Below are 27,777 nucleotides of genomic sequence, written 5' to 3' on the forward strand. Positions count from 1 at the left end.
AATACCAAGGGCTCAGAGAAGAGCTCGAGAGGATGTGGAGGGTGAAGGTAACGGTGGTCCCCGTGGTAATCGGAGCACTAGGTGCGGTGACTCCCAAGCTAGGCGAGTGGCTCCAGCAGATCCCGGGAACAACATCGGAGATCCCTGTCCAGAAGAGCGCAGTCCTGGGAACAGCTAAGATACTGCGCAGGACCCTCAAGCTCCCAGGCCTCTGGTAGAGGACCCGAGCTTGAAGGATAAACCGCCCGCAGGGGCGTGCTGGGTGTTTTTATATATATATATATATATATATATATATATATATATATATATATATATATATATATATGGCCAATGAACTTTTTGAAATAATGTGATGTTCTTGATGATAATGTTTAGAAACATGTAAATATTATAAGTGACTGGTAATCCAGATGGTACCTGTAATTTGAAAGTGAATACAGACTTCGTAGTCATGCTCGTAGGCAAGAAGCACATGGCAGGGAGAAGTGAGGAAGAGAACAGACACAATTTTGCGCCGGAGGCTTTCGGAAAGCTTTTATTTTGGTATTTCCGCTGATCCGTGCAATAAATTTGTATGTTAGCCTAAACATTTAGATTTAACATTTAACATTTAGCATTTAGATTTAACATTTATATTTAGATTTAAATATAATATTTAGATTTAACATTTAACATTTAGATTTAAATATAATATTTAGATTTAAATATAATATTTAGATTTAACATTTAACATTTAGATTGAATATTTAACATTTAGATTTAACATCTGTTTTAAATATGAAAAGTTACTAATATTTTACTAAATGTTGTAAAAAATGACTTGTTTTGAGCTAAATGTGGAAAAATGTTGCTGTTAATTTCAGCATGTTTCACTTTACAAACGGCGCCCCATAAAGCTTTGGCTAGAGGAAAAACTAAAGCTCAAAGCTGAAAAAAGAAAAGAGTTAGTAATATTGACCCACTGAAGGCTTCATTATTTACCAAGAGAAAAAAAAAACAAACAAAGCTTGACCCGTTATTTCTTAGCAGTTACCGACTTAGCACGTACCTACCAATCTCAAAATTACTGTTTATTGCTAAGATTTTAGAAAGGCTTGTAGCCAACCAGCTAGCAGTTGTTTTCGGCAAATACAGTGTACGTTGCAAATTTTCTTTCCTTCTTCAAATTCAAATTGATTTTAGAATTTTTGTTAGAATTCTTGTTTTAACATATAGAATAATAAATGGCCGGGTCCCACATTATTTATCCAAGCTTCTTATAAAATACACTGCTGCTCATTGTCTCTGCTCACAGACTCAGAGTTTGTTGGTTGTTCCCAGTACAGGACTGAAGACGAAAGGGGACAGAGCCTTTTAGTCTGTGTCACCAAGGCTATGGAACAGTCTACCACCAACCACAACTATCTTTGGTTGACTCTGTGGAATCCTTTAAAAAGCAGTTAAACTTTTCTGTTTAAACAAGCCTTCTGTTTATCAATGCTTTTGAAATTTTACATTTTGTATTTACCTTTAACGTTTTATATTGCGATTGTTGTCTATTTTGCTACTCAACTTTCTGTTTATTTTAATCTTTGTGTACAGCCTATCTATGAAAAGCGCTTAATAAATGAAGTTTACTTACTTACTTACTTAAATTGTCTTTTCCTCAAGGTATTTTCTGCTTGTATTTTGTTTCGAAGTAAATCCACAAGTGAGCCCTGTGTCTGCCAGGCTTGGTGAACAAGTTTTAAATTATTTTGGATTTTTTATAAGCCACACAGGGTAAAAAAAGCGTAGATGCTTCTGATATAATTTGGTCTGGATACTTGACCACTCTTCTTGCCAAAATTAGTAGTTAATTCAAACTGGTTATTTTCCTGCCACAAACTTTGCTTTTAAGCACAGTCAACAAATTTTAAGTAGGGATAAGGGAAGCAGGCTTTAGAAAGTTCATACAACAACTTTTCCACCAAGCCCAGAGTAAAGGTTTGGCTGGTCAGAAAAATCAGTATGATCAGCGTTGCAAGTTGCCTACAGAGGAATTTTGCATTTGACAACCAACAGTTGAGTGAACGTCTGCAGCACATTTCACCAGTCCTACTCTTCCCCCTGCTGTGCAGTATTAAATATTGCAGCATTTTCTCCAAGGCAAGTACTGTAGTAAAGTTACTTAACGTTAGACACTGAATTTATATAGATGGTATTTTTTGGCTGTTAACAACAGTACTGGCTAAATCAACAGAACTGACCTCCCAGCCCATTGTTCCTTCAGTGGGCTGGTTTCAGTCATTATGCAAATGTACTGTTTATAAGATTGGAGAAACCTGCAGTCAGCTGAGACTGAAGAAGTGACTTGGATGAGTGATGAAACGTTTCTTCCACTGAAAACACTGTGTACAGATGAACAGAATCAACTTTTGGGGATATACATAGATGATTAAGCACAGGTGGATAATTCATTATCAAATCACAAAAAACAAACAAACAAAAAAAAACAAAAACAAAAACAAATTAAAAAAAACCCCACTAATTACTATTTCAGTTTCTTCATCATTAATAATGATTATTCTAATATGGGAAACTAAGGTCAAATATCACCTGTACTCATACAATGCACACTTTCATCTTCTCTATAACATATCCATAAATTAAAAAAAAGAGAGAAAATGTTGAATATTTAGTTTATTGATGAATTACCAAACTGACGATCTTTAACTGTACAATAATGAAAACAAAACAGAAATTATCGTCTTTGGTAGCCACATGCCGTTGAAACAGCTTTCGGAGACTTTAGGTTCCTATGCCAGCCACTTATCACCCACTGTCAGAAATCTCGGAGTAATGCTGGACAGCTCCCTCAAATTAGATAAGCAAGTGGCTGCAGTGGTAAAAACCAGCTTCTACCAACTACGCCAAATTTCGAAGGCAATGCCTTACCTACGACATAAAGACCTTGAAAGGCTCATTCATGCTTTTATAACCTCTAGACTGGACTACTGTAATTCTCTTTACTTAGGCCTCCAACTCTCTCTTATTCAACGCCTACAATTAGTCCAGAATGCCGCAGCACGCCTTTTAAGCGGCGCTAGAAGACAGGATCATATTACTCCCATTCTAGCTGACCTCCACTGGCTTCCTGTCAAATACCGTATTGTTTTTAAAATTCTTTTATATACTTTTAAAATCTTAAATAACTTGGCACCCAGTTATTTGATTGACCTTCTTAATCTATATATCCCTACAAGGGCACTCAGATCCTCTAATCAGGGGCTTCTAATGCAACCAATGTCTCGATTAAAGACGAAGGGGGATCGGGCCTTTGCTTTCGCTGCACCAAAACTCTGGAACAGCCTACCGGTTGATGTCCGTGTGTCGGAAACTATCCAATCTTTTAAATCTCGGTTAAAAACCCATCTGTTTAAGCTCGCTTTTCAAACTACTTAGCTTAATTTTCCCTGATTCATGTCTGTTCTTATATTATTATTTTATAATTTTATTCTTTGTTAACTGTTTTCTCCTGTTGTAAATTGCAAGTATGGTTCGTTTGTGAAGCACTTTGTTGTACTTGTGACTTTTAAATGTGCTATAGAAATAAAATTGAAATTGAAATTGAAATTGAAATAACAAAATTAATTTTTAAAGCATGATAGGAGACCAGAGGCATTTTTAGCCTATTTTGGGGGTTAAATGAATCAAAGCACCCCAAAAGATTTCTTACTGTTTTGAGAATATTAGGTTGAAATTTAATATTTTACCAACCCATTTCAAGGACTCTTCTATTTTTGGAGTGTATTTTTTTATGTATCTGTATTATATTATACATACACATTAAAAGTGAATCTCTGTCCAAAAAATGCACTCAGTTTACTTGTTACTCACTATGAGCATCATGCTTTATTCTCCCCCAGTAATTAAGGTTAGGATATGTATTTTTTTTTTTTTTACATTCCAATCCATTCTTCATTTGCAGTAGTAGTCTTTGCAGTATTTAAATAACCTTTATCAGATTTGATGGTTTTGTTACAGACTTTTCAAAAAAGTGTTTTGCTTTTCTTTCACAAATGTGGGGATTAAATTGTGTTAAAATGCACAAAACAGTGTGTCTGTAAAGGTTCTCAGTCATCCAGGTCATCGTAGTCCAAGGAGCTTCCACTAGGTTTAAATCTGGGACTCCCCACCCTTTGACCTTAGAACTGAAGAAGCTTCTCGGATGAGAGATGAAACATCTTCAAGCAATTTAAAGAAGTCCAGACGCTTTTCTTTGCAAGCTCCTTTGAGTACAAAACAGTGATGTCATGTTTTGTGACGAGAACCCAGGCACAGAGAGACTTGATGAATTTAAGAATCTTATTATTTAATAAAGAAATTTGCAGACATGCACAGAGATGTTAAAACTCTGATGACTCTGATGATGATCCACAGCATGTCTTTATCCTGTCTTCCTTCTCTCACCCCAACCGGTCGCAGCAGATGGCCGCCCCTCCCTGAGCCTGGTTCTGCCGGAGGTTTCTTCCTGTTAAAAGGGAGTTTTTCCTTCCCACTGTCACCAAAGTGCTTGCTCATAGGGAGTCATATGATTGTTGGGTTTTTCTCTGTATCTATGAAGCGCCTTGAGGTGACTTTTGTTGTGATTTGGCGCTATATAAATAAAATTGAATTGAATTGAATTGAATTGAATATGGAGACGAAGACAACAGACGACAAGGACAGGAAGAAACAGGGGTTTAAATGCAGCAAAGAGACAGTCAAAGAGAACTTGGGACAACTGGAGACATTTAAGGATGCGGGGACCTAAGGGAACTAAACAGGGAATCACAGATAACTGAAATTTTGCCACATGTCCACAGACACTGGATCTTTACAGTTTAATGAGTCTGCAGATGACGTGACATAATTTGTGGTTCTGGTATCCTCACATTTCAGGACCAAGAGTAACCACTAGATTGCAGCAAAAGAAAGTTTTTTTCTCTTCACTGCATAATGATCAGTGACCATCCACAGATTATCACTTATCAGTAAAACAGCTAAAGAAACTTCTTTAGTACTTTATTAGTTAACGCTTCTGTGGTGTTTATTTTTTATGCTACTCAAGTAATGTTGGTGCATTAGTTTCTTTACTTACTGGCTCTTGTTTTTTTATGAAGAATGTTTGGCCGACATAGTCCATGTACATTATTCTCTGTGCAATTGAAGAATCAAAGCAATTTTTCTAAGATGAAATACAAAAAGTGCAACATTAAGACATCTTTCACATGGATATCTACTTTTTTGTAGAAACTTGTGGGTTTTTTTTGTCAACTACTTCAAATTCAAATTTTTTAATGAAATTTGAATATGCAGCGTAACAATTTACTTTGCATATTGTCAATCATGACAAAACATGATAAAGCTTCGTAATGTCATAAAAAGACATGCAAACAGTGCAAGAAAGGACTGAACAGAATTATGCAGACACAAGACAGTGCCTGCAATAGAAAATATGAATAATGACAGTGAGCTGTGCAACAATGAATGTAAAAAAGGTATTTGGTAATTGGAATGTATAAAGGTGTGTGTGTGTGTGTGTGTGTGTGTGTGTGTGTGTGTGTGTGTGTGTGTGTGTGTGTGCGCGCGCGCGTGGGCGTGCATGTCAGTCCAATCACTGAGTATTCAGGGGTCTGACAGCTTGGGAGAGGAAACTGTTTCACAGGCTGGCAGTGAGGCCCAAATGCTCCAGTACCTCTTGCCAGAAGACAGCAGGGTGAAGAGTGTGTGTGAGGGATGTGTGGGGTCCTCCACAATGCTGGTGGCTTTGTGGACCAAAGTTGAGTCCAAAAGTCTGCAAAACTACAGATAACAATCCAGCTGAAGAGCAAACACAATTAATCTTTCAACTTTGTTGGGTTTGCCGCCAGAGGTAGGCTACTGTATTTGTTAAGGAAGGGCTTTTCACATATTTGGGCAGTGGAGATGGGCAAAGGGAGTCTCAGCTGCATTCTCAGCAGGGAAAAGATTGATTACTATATTTGTTAAAGATATAGCATTCATAACATTAAGCAGCGAAGACGGGGCAAGAAACTCCCATGAGAATCTTTAGCAGTGCCACATTCAATTAATTATTTTTGGACTTGTCACCGTTGGCCATAACCCTAACCCTAACACCATAACCCTAAGCGTCCTGATGACACTCGGTTTATGCTCCAGTGGATGATGAGAATCAGACCTTAAATACTGATCTGTATGCTTTGATTCCTGTACTCAACTTTTAAATGTCCCCCATTACTGATGGAAATCTCACAGTCTACGAAGGCTAACCTGACACTTTTCATATCTTCACTGGAGAATGTTGTGTTGGTCCACCGAGTTAATGTGATCAGCAAATTGTGGTACGTCCTGAGATTTGATTTTCAGCGAGGTGTCATCCACATCTGAATCAATAAATTGTGGTGTTCCAGGGTAGATAACACAGCCGTCTTTCCCAAACACATGTTTCTGTCTTTAGTACTGACCCTTGTATGTGAAATATGTTGAATGAAAAGACATTCTCCATATTTTGCTGTGTTTTCCAAAGCACAACAAGTAATTCAAACTATCATGCAGTTCCAGCTGGACCACACTTAAAGTCAGTTAAAGTCATGCTCTGTTACAGTTCTTGGTAATTTTGACCGAGTATTTTGAGGTGGCTGTTTTGGTTTCTGTTTGTTTTTTTGAGCCCCTTTGTTCTGTGCCTACTGTGATATTATTCTGTTATCATATGTTACCTTATATATGTAATCAAAGTAGTTGAAGTATGATACTGCTGTAGATCATATTATACCCTTTAATATAGAGTGTGTGATCAGTATGTAGTTTTAGTTGTTCATTATACTTCTGACTTAAAAGAGTGTGAAAATCATTAGATCTATTGGTTTGACCTGTATTACTCAACACTGTTTAATGTGTTATACTGTTTCTTGACATGTCATACTGCTGAATCATGAAGAGAATGTTGTGTGCAGAGGACCTTGGGCAGATAATAGAAGAAACAGACCACATTCCAGACCCCCACCTTTCAGAAGAGCAGAAAGACAGGGAGCCGAGGTCATAACTTAGGCGCCGTAAGAGAGAAAGAATGTGAATGTTTAGGCTTTTACGACTAGGTGGGGGCCACTAGAGAGTATAAAAAGCTGAGTAACCCGTCACCATTTTGAAACTTGCTGTGACCCTCTGCAGGCAGGTCTCCCCATCATGATGGTTCTAATGCTCATAAGTATTGAATTATATGGAAATAAATGATTGTTGATTGAGCATTTATACACTGAGTATTGTCCTTCCTTCAGCCCAAAGACTCAAAGAATTGGGAGATTTCAACACTACCCTGGACCCTCCTGTGGGTCCCCTCTGTCAAGTCAGTCATACTGTCTCCTCATGAGACAGTATACTTAACTGGATAAAAAATAAAAAATAAAAATAATCTTAATTCTAACCAATATAAAAACCATCTAATAGATCACATTAGTCTTGATACAGCCTCTGCCATCACATTTGATCAATCCCTTTGGGCTCCTATGATCGGCTTCATCACCTAGTGGGGGTGGGGGGTCATGGTTTGGTCCTGCCTTTGCTATTGTGGTTGATATGGGGCCTGGATCTCCTCCATACCTGCTTCATGCACTGGGGGATGGGGCTATGACTCCCCACACTCCCTAGCAGATCATTACATGGAGAAACCTTTGGAATACAAGCATGCTGATCCTCACAGGTATGCACACAGGTGTACGCACAGGTGTACACACAGGTGTTCACAGACGCGGACTACAGCTTTCTTGGCTGCTGCCTCAAAGCACATTGTGCGCTGTCTATCTTACATGCTGCACAATATCGTTTAATATTTAGTATCTACTGTTATCTACTGCTAGCTAGTTTATTGTGATGGTGCTGTTTGTTATTATGTTGCTCTTTTTTGTTTGTTTTCTCTTCTGTTTTTTTTCCTCCATACAGGTGATCCAGGTGTTTTGTTTGTTTTTCTTTCTTTCTTCCCCCCTTTCTCACCGTCTCTTCTCCCCTCTGGTTTTCTTTCTCTCCCTCTCTTTCTTTCATTCTTTCTCGCTGTCCTATCCCCCAGTCATGTCTGTCCCGTTTGTAGCAACCAAAAATAAAATAAAAATAAATACATAATTATAATAAAGGTCAATCAAATGGACCAATATGGCAAGGCCATGATGATCCACTTGGTAAAATAAATCCGCTTGGCATCTTTCTTGGCCTTAAGACAACAATTCTGATGGCTAAAGATCCAAACGGGACAACAAAAAAAATAAAAAATAAAAAAAAATAAATTAGCGGCTGACCACAGTGGGCTCTTTTAAAAGCTGCAGTACCTCTTTTATTGTAACAGCATTCATACATGTCTAAAAATGGAAAGAAGATAGACCAAGTTGGTTAAAGATAAACTTATAATTATCAGGCAGGTGCCTTTGCTTGTCTTCAAACTTTAGATCTACTTGTAACAACATAGGAAAGGCAACTAGCCGGATCTGATTGAACAAAAAAATAAGCTAAAACAGTTTATGTACTTGAACACCAAACTAAGATGATAATGTACAAATTTCTTAGCAACAAAAACAATATGTGAAAATGCTTCTTTGTTTTTGCTCTCATTCAGATGTGACTATTTTTTCAGGCAGCTCTCTCTTAGCAACCTGTAAGACACAAAAAAAGTGTAGAAGACACAATTAAAAACATGGAACAAACAAAAAATGACTATGGTGCATATTACACATCAATATTCACTCCTTTGAGAAGTTCCCAAACAAGTATGTTCAGTGTAACAAATTACTTTTCTTATTCTATGTAGTGAAATCAGCATTTTTACATATATACATCACCATAAATTGAATATTATGAAGTTGTCAGTTTTACCAATCCCAGACTTATACATCTCTATTATCATATATAACAACATAACAACATATTGTGTGAATGGATCACATAAGTTATCTGTTACCTGTTCCCAGTCTTACCTGTGGTTTAGTGGAAATGAGGGGATACTCTGCTCTGGGTTTGCAGGGACCTGCTGAGGACATCTCTGTGCTGGTTCCAGCTTCTGCTTTGACACATGATGGAAATAAATGAATTGATAGCAAAAAGACTTTACATAATTTAAAAAAAAGCACTTATTTGTCATTTCAAATTTTTTTTCTGATGTCTCAATGCTATAAAGGAAATGGCTTTAAATCACAATTAGTCTTACCTTGCGGCTGAGTATCACCAAGGCCTACGCTGTGGCAACTAGGTTTAGAGGGCAATGTATCTTCATCTTGTAAAAAGGACAGTGGTATGAGGGAAATAATAACCACAGCAATATTAGTGATGATCCCTGTCTGTTATTCAATGTATTCATTAGGTTTACAATTTTTTGAAAATTGGAAATTCAGGGTTGGAAAGAAAAGAAAATCAGTGTTGTTTCTACATGGGCCCACCATTATGCAAGGTAAGAAGTACTGAGTTAACTAAAATTTTAAATTTCTATTTGAATTTCTGATGTTTGTCTGGTAATTCCACTTTCAACACAAGGATATCAGATGCTCTTAACAGCTTCTTGGTTTTTTAATTCTGCCTTTTTACAAAACAAAGATATTACACTTTACACTTCTGAGTGATTTGTATTAGATTTAATGTACAAAATATACTCTTTCTCCCAAAAAGTCTGATATTTTTTAATGTCTTTTATTTTATTATGTTTTATAACTACTCCATCATATATTTTTTGGTTTAATTGGTTGTCAAATGGTAAAATTCTTGGTTGTATTCTGCATTTTTTTTCTCCTGCAGTACAACACTTTGTGAGAAACTTAATCCTAGTCACTGAATGTTATCGTCAAAAAGAGAAAGTAATATGATTCAACTTAATTTTGAAGCTGAATTCAAAACTGAAGTTGTCATTTATGTCACATGCAACTATTTCGAACTGTATGAACTACAGCATGTGTCTAAAAGAAGAGCTTTAAAATTATATTCTATGTGGTTTTCATTTGAGGCGCAAGTTTTGGAAGCTCAAATTATCACTGACATTTATACATAATATATATGCGTTGAATAAAGGTACAGACAACACCACATGAGAAAAGAAGTGTGAAACTTTTCTTCACAGAAGTAATTTTGTGATATTGTTTCTCAGTAAAATACCTCCTGTCTTTCTTACAGCAGCATATGTTTCTCTGTCTGCATCCACTGTGCCCGTCTCTATCAAGATACATAAAAAAAGAAAAAGTTTTGTGTTTTGTTTTTTAAACACAAAAAATAAAAGGATTTCTTGTTTCAAGTCTTTTAGTCCATGACATTCACTTTTATGTAAAAAGTTTCCACTTAATAATAAAAACAGTAATAATAATAATAATAATAATAATAATAATAATAATAATAATAATTTTCATTACCTCTCTTCCAGTAACCTTTGCCAAAGTGATGCAGTCCCACTGCCACCAACAGAGCACTGACTAAAATGGTGGTAATGATGCAAGGTGTGGCAGCAGATGAGGAATGGCACACATTCTTGTCTAGATTATTTGTGTATTTTAAATTAAAAGAATCGAAATGATGGTTAGAACAGATAGGAAGGCTTAAATGAGACAAGAATGGTAAACGATCAAATGTTATTTTTAGCTTCTTCATAATGACATTAAAAACCTTTCAAAACAACTTAAAGCTTCTAAAAACCCATGGAAAGTTTGGCACACCTGTTTTAGTTGTTTAAATTTGCATTTTAGATGTGCACACTGGAAACTTCAAAATATTTCAAAAATTATCATACAAACAGATTTAACCTCTTTGTTTAAAGAGGTAATTCTTATACTGTACAGAGCTTTTCTACTCTTCTGGAGCTTTATACAATATGTCACATCGACTCTTTCACAATAGCAATTCCTCCTATGCTTTAAAGCTAACATTCACATTTGGTTTGATGCATCGGAGAGTTATCTTAAGCTTATGCAGACTGGGGGAGCCAGAAATAGAACCAACAACATTCTGATCAACAGATAACCTGCTCTACCTACTGTGCAACAGCCTCCCCCAAATCATATGTTATTTATGTAGAAACACATTATTTTAAAACATCTCAGTGTCTCACCTGTGACTTTCAGCCAGCTCTCTGGTGATTCTCCAACTCCTGAGATAATACATTTGTAAAATCCTTCATCTGATTTGAAAATCCTGTGGATGGTCATGTTTCCTGTGACGCTTGTATGGATGAGACGTCCATTTTTGTAGAAATCAGCTTTAAAGTTGGAGGAAGAAATTTTCTTTCTGCAGCTCAGAGTCACCGTTTCTTCCATTAATACAGGGACAGCAGGACTCTCCAGGATCACAGGACCAGCTAAATGAGATGCATTTGATAATTAAATACATGATATTAAATTCTATTAAAATAAATTTCATAAAATGTTTGTTTAAGTACCAGTAACAGAGAGGTTGATAACATTACTTCTTCTCCCTGCTTCAGGCTCATACCAGTACTCTCCACTGTTGTCTGTATAAACAATTCTAACACGGCAGGATGATCCTGTTGGTCTTGTCTCAGTAACTTCCCTACATGATTTTATTGTCCCTCTGAATTTATGCACAACTTCACAGTAATCGACTCCTTCACAGTGAAATGTTAGTGATTCATATACAAAGAACTGCAATCTGTTTGGAATGATGCGAAGAAAAACTGCATCTGAAGAAAAAGAAAAAAGTAAAAAACTATCAGTTTAGAGTTTTACTAAACTCTACTACTAAAACCACCATAATGCATCTAAACAATGAATGAACTGATATAGATGATCAAACAGCTGGTACTCACCAACTTTCTGATACTGTACAAACAGCAGAATCATGATGCTCATCACTGAAGTGAGAACAAAAAGAGCTACATAGTAACTATACACATACTGTATTATTTGCTAAATGTACTAAAAGCTTAAAAGTTAAATTAAAATAATAATTATTATTACATCTCATACATAGTCCAACAAAATGCAAAACCCTTCTTAGTATAGTATAAAACAAAACAATTCATATTTTTTATCAGCATGAATAACCCTAATTTTATTATTAGAATAACGTAGAAATAGAGAAAGTACTCACACAGTGTGATGCAGAGAGCACTGACCTTCATGTCGTATTGCTGTATACAGAAAATTGTAGCTTAACTGAAATGAACAGGGGTGTCACTTTGCTGATAAAAATATTTTAATTTTAATTAGTTTTTTGTCTGAATGCAATTATCTAGCATTACAAAAGCCGTTCTAAAGAAGCTGAGTTGCTTTTGTGTCAAGTGAAGCCTCACTGTTTCAGTTCACTGTCAGTGGGCAGAACAACAAACCAGTTCAGACTAATGCTGTGTTTGATGTAGCTTGTAGACTGGTTCTTGTTTCCTGTGCTCAATTTGGTGGACGCTGCTGAGAAAGGGAACATTTGAAACATCTTCTAGGTGTCTTTCGCCCACTCAGGGAATCACCAGAGACACTGAAGATATTTTCAGTCAGTAACAGTAAATGTTACTATACACAAAGTAATGGTACTGGCAATAATCAATAAAAACATCACTTTAATGGTAGTGTAACATTTCAACATTTATTTAATCTTTGTCACTGAAGTTGTTAGGGTCCCTGGGTCGGTGACCCAGTGTTTTGTGTTTTTGGTTCTTTGATTTTTGTTATTTCATTATATTCTAGCTTTGCTTTATGGGTTTTAGGATTATTCTTAGTTTAGGTTCTCTGGGTGGGGTTTGGTTAGAGTTTTAGTGTTCTGGTTTTCTGTCTGTGCTCCATGTTGCTGTCTCCCCTGTCTGCTGTATCCCCGCATCCAGTCAGTGTCTGTGTCTGCCCTGGTCCCACGTCTCTGTTCCCTTTGTTATAGTGCCTGCCTGTGAGTCTGTGTTATGTTTCCTGTTTTACTTTGAAAGTCCATGACTGATGTTAATGTGTCTGTTTTTTCTTCCCCTGGTCTCGTTAAGCCTGATTTGCCCCAGCTGTGTTTCCCTCCTGTTACTCATTCCCTGATTGCTCCCTCTGTGTATTTAAGCCTTGTGTTTCTCTGTGTCCAAGTGGCGATCTACCGTTTATTTAGCTGTGTGTTCTGTCAGTCTGCCGGTGTAAGTTTATTTTGATTTTCCCCAGTTATGTTACTTTTGAGTTTAATATTAAAGTTGTTTTGAGTAGTGATGGGACGTTCTGTATCGAGGCTTCGGAGCGTGTGTCGAGTAATGGAGGGGGCGTTTCCGCGAAGCGTGTATCGAGGCTTGCTTCATTTATGGGAGGAGCTGAAAATGATGACGTCCGAAGCCTCGCTGCCCGGCTGTACCACGTGACTGGTTCATGAAGTGGTTCGAACTTTGCCGCGAGATATGACAGCGATATAAACCCCTCAGACTTCATTCAAAAATGTGGGTGTTTGATGGAGAGTTGCGGTTAGTGAAAGTCAGGAGAGAATGGAGCCAGCTAAGAAGAGGAGGATGTCCTCCCCTGTGTGGGAACATTTTGATCTTATTCCTCCCAACAAGGTATGTAAATTTCTACAGAAGATGTATTTTCATGATACTGATGGTGCAATACAATTTATGTTAAGCTGTCTTGACTTTTGTACAAGGTGAAGTGTTTGCTCTGTGCCAGGGAGCTGGGATATAACAACAACACCTCATCCATGCTTAGGCACTACAGAGCTTTGCATGAGAATAAGGGGAACACCGATTGTGGAGCAGGACCAGGTGAGCCATCAAATGCAATGATAATATAGCATGCAGTAATGTTACTAAATGATATAACAATATTATACAACTGTTATAAGTTACGTGTGTGATATTTATATTTGTGCTTTGTCTTTATTGTCTTTCCTCAGGAGAACAATCTCAAATAGATGAAGACCTGGTCAGCATGGTGATTGAGGACTCCCAGCCATTTAGCATTGTGGAGGACAAAGGATTCAAAAGATTTGTTAAATCATTAAATCCTAGCTTTGTTCTCCCCACTAAAAGGTCATAAAAGCAGTGAAAATTTAGTTTTTACAGAATAAAATGTGAACAGGCAGGACTGAGGCTCAAAGCCTCAGTGTGTAGCTGTCCATACCTCAACGTTACAAAAGCACAACCACTGTCCACACCCCAACCACACCTCACCTCACAGTAAATGATCATTTCCATTTCAAGCATTTCCAAATAATCATTTCCCATACTGCCACTATAAATATACACAGTATACTGCCATCACTACAATATACATGTTTTACACACTCCTTTTGTTGTTGACATTTACAGGCTGTGTGCAAAATGCCACACTCTTCAAATTCATGCCAGCTATTATTTTTACGTCCAGTAGGTGTCCTGCTAGAGCAAATGAAGCTTCATGAAGCTTCGCGTTGGGGTGAACCAATTGGATGAAAAGCTTCAGTGCTTCATGGGGCTTCATCTGCCCATCACTAGTTTTGAGTTCTCATCTGTCTCTGGAGTCTGCACCTTGGGTCCTATTCCTGTCCGCACACAGCCGTCACTTAACAGAAGTGTACTCAGTGGTGATGCTATTTGATAAGAATTTGCTTTTTTGTTACAAATACTAGCAAAAAAATAATAGTGAGGAAAATACTGAAAAATATTTTTAGTATGTTTTTGCAAAAGAGAAGAAGGTTAAGAAGATCAAAATGTAGGGAAAACAAATTCTGTTAGTCTTAGTAACACTACAACTGAAAATATTGTGATTTAAAAAATGAAAAGTTAAAAAACAATCACTCAATTTGAAATGATTTAAATTGATCATATACAGTGACTGCTTTATTTGATACTTTAAATCTTGATAGTGTCATCTTGGACCAATTTTTGCCTCCAGAGCAGTTTTATACCTCGTTTTATACTTTTATTTACTTTTATACCTCGTGGTTTAAGAAACATTCCTCTGAATGTTTTAGTCCATATTGACATGATCAATTAGGCACTGCTTGGGGTTTCAAGACTTAAACAAGGGATTTAAACAAGGGATTATAGCAGAATTCAATGTCAAAAAATGGACTCCCTGTGGTTCATATCAATTTGCCACACATCTGTTCAGTTTGTTCAGAGCCCTGAACATTCCTGCACCTCGTGAACAGGGTGCTATATTCACGTGCTTCACATGCTGCTGCGCACCTGGATGGATAAAACAGCAACCATTGCATCCTGCCTGTGTCCCAAAGCTAAAACAAAAAAAAAGGGAGATGAAGTCGTTCTTGGGGCTAGTTGTTACTACTCCTTTTTCATTCCTGGCTTTGACCAGTCCTTTAATTGGTCACAACGGGCGACCGTGGCTCAGGGGGTTGGGAATCGCATCTATAACCAGAAGGTCACCGGTTCGATCCCTGGGCTCTCTGTCCTGGTCGTTGTGTCCTTGGGCAAGACACTTTACCCTACTTACCTACTGGTGTTGGCCAGAGGGGCCGATGGCGCGACATGGCAGCCTCGCTTCTGTCAGTCTGCCCCAGGGTGGCTGTGGCTACAACTGTAGCTTGCCTCCACCAGTGTATGAATGTGAGGGTGAATGAATAGTGGAATTGTAAAGCGCTTTGGGTGCCTTGAAAAGCGCTATATAAATCCAATCCATTATTAATATCATTACAACCAAAAGGGTGCCCCAGATCTGGTCCAGTGGATGGTACAGTGCCAGGTGGCATTAGTGTCAAGTCAAGTGGCTTTATTTTCATTCCAACCATGTCTTCACAGTGAAACAAGACCATGGTGCTACATATGACATATACCATATGAAGGTATGCGTGTGTGTGTGAGTACAGCCACTGAGTGTTCAGGAGTCTGATGGCCTGGGTGACTAAACTGTTTCACAGTCTAATAGTGAGGGCCTGAATGTTCCGGTAGCACTTGCCAGAAAGCAGTGGGGTGAAGAGTGTGTGTTAGGGGTGTGTGGGGTTCTCCACAATGCTAGTGGCTTTGCCGATTCAGTGGGTTTCATTAAGGGTCTGGGATGGAGATGCTCCAATTATGTTCTCAGCTGTTCCCACTATCAGTTCTACGGTATTGCGATCAGATGCGGTGCAGTTACCTTACCAGACAGTGATGCGGCTGCTCAGGACACTCTCAATATTCCCTCCGTAGAAGGTAGTGAGAATAGATGGTGAGAGATGGGCTTCCCTCAGTCTCTGCATCAGTAGAGATGCTGTTGGGTGTTCTTAGTTATGGAACTGGTGTTGAGGGACCAGGAGAGATTCTCCGCCAGGTGGAATCCAAAGAATTTGGTGCTCTTGATGACCTCCACAGAGGATACATCAATGTTAAGTAGACAGTGCTCTCTCCATGCTCTCCTGAAGTCAACAATAATCTCTTTTGTTTAGTCCACATTTATAGACAGGTTGCTGACTCTAAAATAATCCATTAGCTGTTGCATCTCCCCTTTGTATTCTGACTCATCATCCTTGCTGATGAGACCCACCACAGTTGTGTCAAACTTAATGAGGTGGTTCAAACTGGGCATTGGTGCACAGTTGTGAGTCAACAGAGTGAACAGCAGTGGGATGATCACACAGACCTTAGGGGCTCCAGTGCTCAGTGTGATGGTGTTGGAGATGCTGTTAATGATCTGGACTGTCTCTCAGTATCTTAGTCATAAAATCCGGGATCCAATTGTAGAGAGAGGTGTTCAGGCCCAGCAGGCTCAGTTTTCTCATCAGATGCTGAGGAATGATTGCACTGAGTGCTCAATTGAAGTCTGTGAACAGCATTCATACATATGTGTCTTTATTGTCCAGGTGGGTGAGGGCAAAATGTAGGGTGGTGGCGATGGCTTCATCTGCTGTTTGGGCGATAGGCGAACTGCAGTTGGTCCAGTGTGGGTGGCAGCCAGGTCTTAATGTGCTTCATGATGAGCCTCTCAAAGCACTTCATCATGATCGGTGTGAGTGCAAAGGATGGTAGTCGCCTCAGGCAGGACACTGAGGACTTCTTTGGTACAGGAATGATAGTGGTGACCGTGAGGCATGTTGGGACGACAGCAGTGCTCACGGAGAGGCTGAAGATGTCAGTGAGGACATCTGTCAGCTGGTCTGCGCGTTCTCTGAACACTCTTCCAGGGATGTTATCTGGACCAGCAGCTTTCTGTGGGGTAACGAAGAGTTTTCCTTACATTAGCCTAGGTCAGACACAGAACCTGGTTGTTGTGAGACGGGGTGGACCTTCTCACCAAGGTCATTCTGAGCGTCAAACCGTGCATTGAAGTTGTTCAACACATCTAGTAGGAAAGAGTCACCCTTGCAGGCAGGTGTCGTCTTCCTGTAGTTGGTGATGGCCTGGATGCCCTGCCACATGTGCCATGCATCACTGGTGTCCTGGAAGTTAATGTACATTCTTCTGCAATGTGTGCGCTTTGCTGCTCTGATGGCTCGAGATAGTTTGGCACTTGCTGTTCCCAGCCGCCTTGTTGCCTGCCAAAAAATGGCCATCATGCTACCCTTGAAATGATCTATGCACTGACTGAGGCATGTGTGTGGGAATGTATGTAAATATTTGTACATACAGTAAGATTATTCTTATTAGTACTTTAAGTATTTTATTTTATTGATTGTATTGACATTTTTTTATTTTTACGGATGATGCACTGGTTGGAGACCACTTCTACATTCGTTGTACCTGTGACAATGACAATAAAGACATTGTGATTCTGATTGTTACTGGTAGCTGAAATTAACATTGTATGTTATATTTATATAAAATGATAAATATTCTACCCTGCCAGGTTCTGCAAGTGGCCACCATTTTCCTTCTGGTAACCAACTTCATTAGTAATTATTAAGATGTTTTTGTTTTTTACTTTATCTTTACAGTATATTTTCACTTGATTATGTCCAAGTAAAGAAAAAAACTGCAACTAAAACCTGAAAGCAAAATCAATTAGACTTTTCACAGAGAGCCTCACAAAGCCTGGAGAGAGATTTCAACACTGGACAGAAGAAAACAAAAGGCTTTAAAGACACAGGGAATGATGAGGGAACATGAAACACATGGGGAACACTGCTGGGGCAAATTACACACGAGGCAGAGAAGGCAAAGCTAATCATAATACATGAGACAAGGTACATTCAAAGTAAGAGAAGCAAACCAAAACATGGTGCACACAGACACCATATTCACAGACACACACAGACACTACCAAAGTAAAACAGGAAGTAATGGGAACACGCACAGAGGTGCAGATAAACCCAAAAACAAAGATAAACATGACAAGCAGGGGGGAACAGAGTGAAACACGTGGGAAGTAAGAACAACACAAGAGGGAATCTAATAATCAAAAGCAAAACAGAACAATCTCGGCACTATAAACTCATGACTAACAAAGTGGATTTAAACATAAATCATAATTCAAAATGACAAAAACACATGCAAACTCAAAATGCTTAATAATTCAATTTTAAATAAAAACAGTATTTTTCAAAATGAATTATTAATACATAAATAAATACTTTTGAAAATGAATTTCACAAAAAAAAAGAAATAAACTCTCAATAAAAACCTCATTTCAAAAAACAGTTTCTAATTTCAAAATTAAAAATCATTTTTAAAACACATTTTAAAAAGATAAATAACTCAATGATTTTAAAAAGTCAAAGATTTAGTTCTGACATTAAAATTATATTAGCTATTGGATTAACTACTCTTTAGCTATCTCATTTCTGAAATCCCAAAGCAATACAAACTAGCCATGTAGTGCGATGTAAAGAGCTCTTTGATTGGTTGCTCAGACACTGAGAAGCTGCCTGGATTTTCTACGCTGCCGTTTGTGGGCATAGCTTTGCCCTGAAGGGTGTATGCTTGTACAATACACATTAAGCTCCCGAATTTACACTCAGGTCAATACAGATATGTTAAGAATGAAGGGACCCTACAGTGAAAAGGAAAACTGAACCACACCAACTTGGTAGGAGTACAGATCATCTGTGACCAGCTGCATCAGGGAGCGCATCGATGATTCTTTCAAGTTGCTAATGTGTCTCCTGTTAATCTCAATGCCACCATTAAATAGCTTTTAATCACAACCAGGCTCACCTTGTGGGTGAGTATCAGCCTGGGCTGAGCAGTAGTAAATGGGTCTAGAAGAAAGTCTATATTCATTGGATGAATGAAAAACAGTGGGAGTGAAGGGACAGATAACGAAAGTAATATCAGAGTTTTCTTTACCTCTGTCACACTAACCTAAAATAATACTATTATATATATATATATATATATATATATATATATATATATATATATATATATATATTGTAATATTGTAGTGGGTCAGGGCTGTCCGGGGTTCTGTTTGTACAGTTATGTTTTGTTTATGTTGCCATAGTGATGAGTGACGCCTTTTCGCTGCGACGGTGTGTCCTTCCGGGGTCAGAGGGCGCCCTGTGTGTTGTTGTTGTTGCCGCGCTGAGCAGTTAGCTAGCGGCAGTGTTCTTCTGCAAATGTTAATAAACGGCTGTGCTCCCTGGCTGGCTCACGGGAAGCAAGACCAAACGATACCTCTGTCTCCTCCTTGTCTGAGCTCGCCACAATAGAGACATTTTTATTTTTGACTACTGCCAACAGCTGAGATTAAAGCTAAAAAAAAATCAACTCTATTCGCCTACTTGCATTAATGTATGTAGAGCATGTGGCTTTTTTTAAATTAATTGCACATTAATTAATTTATAAATGCATTAATTATATCTTTAAATTGAAGACACATTATATTTGCACAAAATTGCAAATATAGAGCTCCTGATTTATGCTTTTCACAAATGAACAAATGTAAGGTAGAAATTCAGATCATTTTCTTTATTTAAGATAATTTTTAGAATGAAATAAGACACCACTTATTTTGTCTGTGTATACCCAGACAAAATAAGTGGTGTCTCTAATAGACTTTAACTTGAAGTCAGTTAAAGTCGTGCTCAGTATCAGACTTGGTAGTTATATTTCATTGCTGACCACAACCTCAGTGTGTCTGTTGTGTAATAAGTAATGTGACACTTTGACATTAGCAGTTGACCACAATGGGTGTTTTTAAAAGCTGCACCAGCACTTTTATTTTAACAGCATACATAGTTATTCATACATACATGTGTAAAAATGGAATGATCGAACACTTTGTTTAAACTTCAACTTCTAAATATCACGCTGGTACCTTTGCTTGTATTCAAGCAAAGGTTTATATATACTTATGACCACACAGTAATGGCAAATAGCTGTATCTGAAAAAAGAAAACATATAACAATTTATAGACATGTAGACAAAACTGAGATGACAATGTACAACTTGGTTAATTACTAGAACAATATGTGATAAAACTGAGTTATATTTTTGTTTTCACTCTCCTTCAGATGTGATTATTTCTTCAGCTCTCTCTCTCTCTGCAACCTGTGAGACACACAAAATAAGTGTAGAAGAAAAAATGTAAGATAGATGACAAGAAAACTCTTTATTGTCATTGCATAATCATACATAGTAGAATAGTACAATGAAACTGGAATATTGTCCCAAGTTGGCACTACATACAACATGGCACAACATGACACAACACAACGCAACACAGTAACTTTATTTAAAAGAAGAAGAAGTGCATGTGTATTGTTGTGTATTATTATTGTTGTTGTGAGTCTCTTCGTCTGAGACCTCAGCAGCCTTAATCTCCTGCCAGACAGCAGCAGCTTAAACCCGGTGTCCTGGGTGTGTACAGTCCAGTAGGATGCTGCGTGCCCTCTTGAGACAATTAGTGCTGTACAGGTCCTTCAGGTAGGGAAGAGGATGTCCAATTATTTTTGGGGTCCATAGTAATGACTGTCTCAAGTGCTTTTTTGTGTGCTGGAGAACCACACACCGATGCAATATGTCAGTACACTTTCAATGGAGCAGCGGTAGAAGACGATCAGCAGCTCCTTCTTCAGGTCCATTTTTCTGAGGATTCTCAGAAAGTGGAGACGCTGTTGGGCCTTCTTTAAAACCACTGAGGTGTTTGAGCTCCTTTGGAGGTCTGTGTCTATGTGCACACCCAGGAACTTAAAACTGGACACCCTTAACACACACTCTCTGTTGATGCTTAAAAGCTGCAGTGAATACTTCCACCTTCTGAAGTCGACTACCAATTTTTTTTTCTTGGTGATATTGAGGTCCAGGTTGTTGTCTACACAACAGTCTGACAGTGTCTAACCTTCAGCTCTGTTTGCCGTCTCGTCTCCCCCAGAGATGATCTCCACCATGGTGGTATCAACTTTACGACTGTGTTGTCTGGGTGGGAATGAACACAGTCATGTGTGTACAGAGCGTACAGTAGGGGACTTAGCCTTAACCCTGACTCACTACAAGGTGGTGTACTGAGGGCTGGGGAAAGATAGGGCTCCTCTCTAACTCTGTCTACATAGTCTGAGAGGAAGTCTCTAAACCAGCGGCAGGTGGTAGAAGGAAGACCAATATCACAGGTACACAGTATGGCATGTTGATCGTTAAAGATCCTCCAGGTGCATTAGGGATGAATGTTATTTGGAAATGTTACCACAAGCTTTTTGGGCAACATGGTGAAGCATTGTTTAGTCTGGGCTCTGTCACAGAGGCCCCTAAGCTCCATGTCCATGCACTACAAAAGTGCCATGATGTTAGTAATAATAATAATAAATAATAATAAGATCAGTGATAATTGGATCAGATTCAAGGAATTGATTTGTCTAAACTGTCAGCAAAGGAACAGGAGTAGGTGAGGTCTCTCCTTAAGAAATACAGCTCTGTCTTTTCTGCTTATGAGACTGACTTGGGTTGCACTAACTTGATCTCCCATGACATGACTGCTCGGGGTGGCAGCCCGTGCAAAACGAGGATAGATGCATTCCACCTGCTGCACATTGAGGAATCCCTAGATGCTCTGACTGGTGCCTGTTGATTTTCCACCATGGATTTAGCCAGTGGCTACAATCAAGTCCCAGTTACGGAAGAGGATAGACCCAAGACTGCGTTCTGCACTCCCTTTGGGTTATTTGAATGGAACCGAATGCCGTTTGGGCTCTTTAATGCACCTAGCACCTTCCAGAAACTAAAGCTATGCATTTTTGGTGATCAACAATGCCAGTCTCTGCTTCTCTATCTTGATGGCATTGTAATCTTCTCATCAACAGTACAGCAACGTCTTGAGCGACTGTATGTAGTGCTAGGTCAGCTCCAGCTGGAGGTTTAAAAGTTTAAAAGCAAAGTTTGGTAAATCTGCCTTTTTCTAGCGGGAGGTTTGCTACTTGGGCCACGTCATCTCTGATCAGGGTGTTTCCACAGTCCCTAGCAAGGTAGAAGTAATGGCTAACTGCACCCCCCTAGGACTGTTTCGGAACTGGAACCTGCAAGCTCAATAGCTGAATCCAGAATTAATGACTGCCGCCAAGTCTCTGTACAATGCTGCTGTCCTGTACATACTTTTGTTGGTTATGGGCCTGACGTTTGAGAGAAAGATACTTGGAAGCAGTGGCTTAAATCGTTGTTTTGTTAGCCATACTAGCAGGCTTACCCTGCAGACAAACTTTTGCCTTCTTTGTTTACATTTCTTCTTTGGCTTGCCGCTGGGAAGACCCTGGAGTTCTTATTATTTCTTCTGGAATGCCGTGGAATTGGTGACATGCTACGCAATGAATATTACGTCAGACTAATTCCAAATTCAGAAGGTCTTGATGACTGTAAGTTGACACATGCACCCACACATATATCCGTATAAAAAGTAAAAAACAAAGCACCAAACGTGAGGAGCAGTGAGCCGCTGCATCTGTGCACGCCACCATCTTTGCTCATACATGTAAAACATAGAATAGAAAAAAGAATGACTATGGTGCATATTCCACGCCAATATTCAGGTCTTTGAGGAGTTCCCAAAAAATATGTTCAGTGTGAAACATTAGTGAAATCAGAGTTTTACATATGCAAATCTAGCAGTGTTATATGTGTGAAAAAGTATAAATATTCCATGTATGAAGTTGTCAATTTTACCAACCCTTAACGGATGCCTTAATGCAGCACATAAGGCATCCGTGTCCATAGTTTTACCTTTTGTTTAGTAGAATAGAAGGAATCCACTGCTACGGGTTGCTGGGGACCTGCTGAAGACATTGCTCTGCTGGTTCCTGCTTCTGCTCGGACGAATGCTACAATTAAATAAATTGGTAGACAAGAAATTTTAAATAAAAAAACACAAATTCTTCTTAGTTCATTAACACTTACTTGGTGATGTTTCTGATTGTCACGTTCCTAGGTCTGTGACCCAGTTTTTGATTTTGTAGTATTATGTTTCTTAGTCTGTGGTTTCTTCTTGGTTCACGTTTGTTAGTATTCCGGTTTGGTTTGGTTTCTGTTTCTAGTTCTTAGGTTTTGGTTTCCTCTGCTCCTCATGTCACTCTGGTCCCTGTACTCTGTGCTCCCTCTGTTTTTTGTCACTGAGTCTGCGTCTGTAAGTTCAGTCTGTGGGTTTCCTGTTTTACTTTAAAGGTCTGTGTCCTTTGCCCAAGTAGGTTCACCTGCGTCTATATTGTGTATTTGCCTTTGCTTCCTGTTGGTCCGTCTGTTTATTCATGCATTTCATTCTCCATGTTGCCCTGCATCTCTACTCTCTGTCTCTTGCATTTCAGGTTTGTTAGTTTGGTTTGTTGTTCCTTAGTTTTTCCAGTTCAGGTTTCCCTTAGTTTCTGTTTGTGCCATGCCCACTTCTGTTTGTGTCCTCACCTTTGTAAATGAACACTCACTCGCATCAAGCCGGTGCCTGCATTTTGCGTCCATCTCTTATCTCCGCTATCAGTGGTCATGGGCATGCCTTTTTATCACAATTAATATTACCTTGTAGTTGAGCATCACCAAGGCCTAATTGTTAGTAGATACAGGTCAATGCATCTTCATATAATAAGGAAGTAATAGTAATATGTTGCTATATTATTCATATAGTAATATAGTAATGAAGCAGGATAGTGGCGATAATAAGCACAGCAATATTAGTGATAATGATTCCTGTTTGTTTTTTAATGTATTCATTAACATTTTGGGGAAAATCTGAAATTCAATTTTAGAAAGAAAATCGATGTCATTCCTAGATGGGCCTGTTATGTAAGGCGATGGCATACGGAACACTGAGCTAACTAAAAACTTCCTTTTCAAATTGAATTTTTGCTGCTTGCCTGATAATTTGACAACAATATCAGTTGCGCTACTTTTGATCCTGCCTTTGCACAAAACCAAGATATCACACTTTACAGCTCTAAACATTTTTTTGTTAAATTTTTTAATGTCTTGTACTATACTACTCCATTATATATTACTTTGTTGTTCGTGTTGTCAAATGGTAAAATTATTATTTTGCATTTTCTTCTCCTGCAGTAGTGTACTTTATGAGACAGTTAATGCTAGTCACTGAATGTTATTGTTAAAAAACACTAATTACGTTTAAAGTTAATTTTGAAACAGAATGGATGTCTGAAGATGAACTTCACATTTTGAGACGTATGAGACACAGTTCGTGTCTAAAAGAAGAGGTTTAAAATTGTTTCTAAGTGGTTTCCATTTGGGGCGTAAGTTTTGGATGCTCAAATTATCACTCGCATCTATATATTACATACAAAAATATTACATACACGTCTAACAAAGATACAGACAACACCACAAGAGAAAAAAAAATCCTTTTGACAGAAGTAATATTGTGCTACTGTTGCTGAGTAAAGAACCCTCCGTCTCTCTTACAGCAGCATGTGTTGCTTTGCCTGCATCCACTGTGTCGGCCTCTATGAAGATTAAAGGAATAAATGACAAAATAATTTTTAATTTGCTTTTTAAACACATATAAAAGGTATAAATGTTTTTTTTTAGTTCAAGCCAATTAGTTTATGACATTCACTTTTGTTTTTTAAAAAGTTGTTTAAAGTTTTTAAAAAAAATAATAATAGAAATAATAATAATTGTCATTACCTCTCTTACAGCAAGCTTTGCAAATGTGATACAGTCCCACTACCACCAACAGGGCACTAACTAAAATGGTAGAAATGATCCGTGTGGCAGCAGAGGAAAAATGGCACGCCTCTTCGTCTGGATTAGATTTGGATTTTTTATTTTGAGACTCTAAATGGTGGTTAGAAAAAACAGGAAGGTTTAAATGAGACAAGAATGGTAAACCATCAAAAGTTAATTTTCGCTCTTCATAATGACATTAAAAATCTTTCCAATGAAATTAAAGCTTCTAAAACACCACACACCTGTTTTAGTTATTGAAATCTGCATTTTAGGTTTGGAAGCTGGAAAGTTATCAGTATTCAAAAAATGTACACACACACATTCACACCCATTCATACTCCGAAGCATGCATCGAAGATCTACTTAAAAACAGACTGTGGGAGGGAGGAATGAAACCACCAACCTTCCGATCAGCAGATAACCTGCTCTTACCTCCTGAGCAACAGCCTCCCCCAAATCAACTGTCATTCATATAATATGTATGTCTAAATCTTATTTTAAAACATCTCAGTGTCTCACCTGTGATGTTCAGCCAGCTCTTTGGTGATTCTTCAACTCCTGAGATGCTACATTTGTAAAGTCCTTCATCTGACTTGGAAACTCTCTGGATGGTCATGCTTCCTGTGGAGCTTCTGTGGGTGAAAAATCCATCTTTGTAGAAATCAGCTTTGAAGTTGGAGGAAGGAATTTTGCTTCTGCAGCTCAGAGTCACAGTTTCTTCCATCAACACAGGAACAGCAGGACTCTCCAGGATCACAGGACCAGCTAAATGAGATGCATTTGATAGTTAAATACTAGAAATTAAATTTAATTAAAACTTATTATAAAAAGTTCTTTAATTTTTGTTTAATGTTTATTTCTTCAAAGGTACCAGTGACAGAGAGGTTGATAATGTTGCTTCTTCTCCGTCCTTCAGTCTCATACCAGTACTCTCCACTGTTGTCTGCATAAACAATTTGAATGGAGCAGGATGATCCTGTTGGTGTCATCTTATTGGTTTTACTACATGATTCTATTTTTCCTTTAATTCTATGCACAACTTCACAATAATCGACTCCTTCACAATAAAATGTCACTGATTCATATTCAAAGAACTGCAATCTGTTTGGAACAACACGAAGAGAAACTGCATCTGAAACAAAGAAAAAAGAAAGACTCAGTTTAAAGTTTACTACTAAATCTGGCATCCCACACATCAACAGTGAATGAATAAAACAGTAAATAAAACAATAACAAATATCACAGAAACATTTTTTTCTCTCACAAGTTATTTTTTTTCTGCTAAATTCCTTGTCCAAAATGTGAACATTGATATGGACAAGCAAACAGCTGGTACTCACCAACTTTCTCATCCTGTACACCCAAGATAATCATGATGGTCATCACTGAACAGAGATAAACGAGGTACAGAGTAACTAACACATGTACTGTAAAATTGCTAAATGTACTAAAAGTTTAAAAGTATTATTACATCTCATATGTCCACAAAAATACTACTTTTCTAGCCTAAAATATAAAACAAAGTAAACTGTCATATTTTTAATCAGAATGAATAACCTAAATCTATTAATAATGTAGAACTAGAGCAACTACTCACACAGTCTGATGCAGAGAGCTCTGATCTCCATGTCGTCTTGATGTAGATGGAAGACTTAACAATAGTGAGCACAGGTGTCTCTTTGCTACTAAAAGTATTTTTAAAATAATTAAATAGTTTCAGACTTAATGCTATTATATAGTTTTACAAAAGAAGCGTTCCCAAAGAAGCTGAGCTGTTTTTGTGTCAAGTCAAGCCTCACTGTTTCAGTTCACTGTCAGTGGGCGGAACAACAAACCAGTTCAGACTAATGCTGTGTTTGATGCAGCTTGTAGACTGGTTCATGTTTCCTGTGCTCAGTTTGGTGAACTGTGCTGAGATATGTCTCAAAAGTAGTGAACCTTTTAAACCTTTTCTAGGGGTCATGTCTGAAGTCAAGTCACTGAAGTTATTTTCAGTTACAGGACAGTAAATGCTATTATAGATAAAGTATTCTGTAATTCAAACATAGTAGATATTTATCTGCCCAATGATTTAACTCAGATATACTCCAAAAATGTCAGGGAGAGAATCTGTTCATGTATGATAATTGCCATTTCTGCTTAAATGTAATGGTCTGGAGTCCTACTTGGCATGTGGCAAGGACTCCAGACCATTACAGACTACAGGACCACCAAACCCTCCCCCGCGTCCTCTCCTTCCTCAACGAGCTCAACAACTTTTATGCTCGTTTTGAGCGAGGGAACCCCACAACCACAACCAAAGCAGACGTGACGCCAGACCACCAACCTCTGACTCTCTCCCCCACCGATGTAGGAGCGGTGCTGAGCAGGATCAATGTCCACAAGGCTGCAGGTCCTGATGGCATCCCCGGGCGTGTTCTCAGAGCGTGTTCTGGGGAGCTTGCAGGAGTGCTCACAGACATATTCAATCTGTCCTTGGCCCACGCTGTGGTACCGGCCTGCTTCAAATCCACCTCCATCGTCCCGATACCCAAAAACTCCAACCCATCTTGCCTCAATGACTACCGCCCAGTAGCACTCACCCCCATCATCACTAAGTGCTTAGAGCAGCTGGTCCTAGCACACTTCAAATCCTGTCTCCCCCCCACCCTGGACCCCCACCAATTCGCATACCGCCAGAACAGGAGCACAGAGGATGCAGTCTCCATCGCACTGCACTCGGTCATCTCACACCTGGACAACAACAACACCTACGCCAGAATGCTGTTTATAGACTTCAGTTCAGCATTCAATACAATCCACCCCTCACAACTCATCAGGAAACTGACAGACCTGGGTATCAGTT

General features: G+C 38.5%; 2 protein-coding genes across 2 annotated transcripts; both read right to left on the reverse strand.

Moving 5' to 3' along the window:
- Positions 1-8,611: 8,611 nt before the first annotated feature.
- Positions 8,612-12,100, reverse strand: LOC146579051 (uncharacterized). The gene is made up of 8 exons (XM_085267890.1): positions 12,070-12,100; positions 11,786-11,830; positions 11,399-11,659; positions 11,074-11,317; positions 10,380-10,534; positions 10,146-10,185; positions 8,964-9,062; positions 8,612-8,642 (listed from the first exon to the last, which is right to left on the reverse strand). The coding sequence occupies exons 1-8, from the start codon at positions 12,098-12,100 to the stop codon at positions 8,612-8,614; spliced, it is 906 nt and encodes a 301-aa protein (XP_085124016.1).
- A 10,920-nt stretch (positions 12,101-23,020) lies between these two features.
- Positions 23,021-26,560, reverse strand: LOC146579052 (uncharacterized). The gene is made up of 7 exons (XM_085260815.1): positions 26,530-26,560; positions 26,273-26,317; positions 25,804-26,064; positions 25,452-25,697; positions 24,891-25,040; positions 24,666-24,706; positions 23,021-23,086 (listed from the first exon to the last, which is right to left on the reverse strand). Exons 1-7 carry the CDS (start codon positions 26,558-26,560, stop codon positions 23,021-23,023), a joined length of 840 nt encoding a protein of 279 aa, XP_085116941.1.
- Positions 26,561-27,777: the final 1,217 nt, after the last annotated feature.

This window comes from Mchenga conophoros, linkage group LG3 (genome assembly GCF_057382185.1).
Source record: "Mchenga conophoros isolate Kocher_MC1m ecotype Shallow Benthic linkage group LG3, M_conophoros_male_GT1.1, whole genome shotgun sequence".
Lineage (NCBI taxonomy): Eukaryota > Metazoa > Chordata > Actinopteri > Cichliformes > Cichlidae > Mchenga > Mchenga conophoros.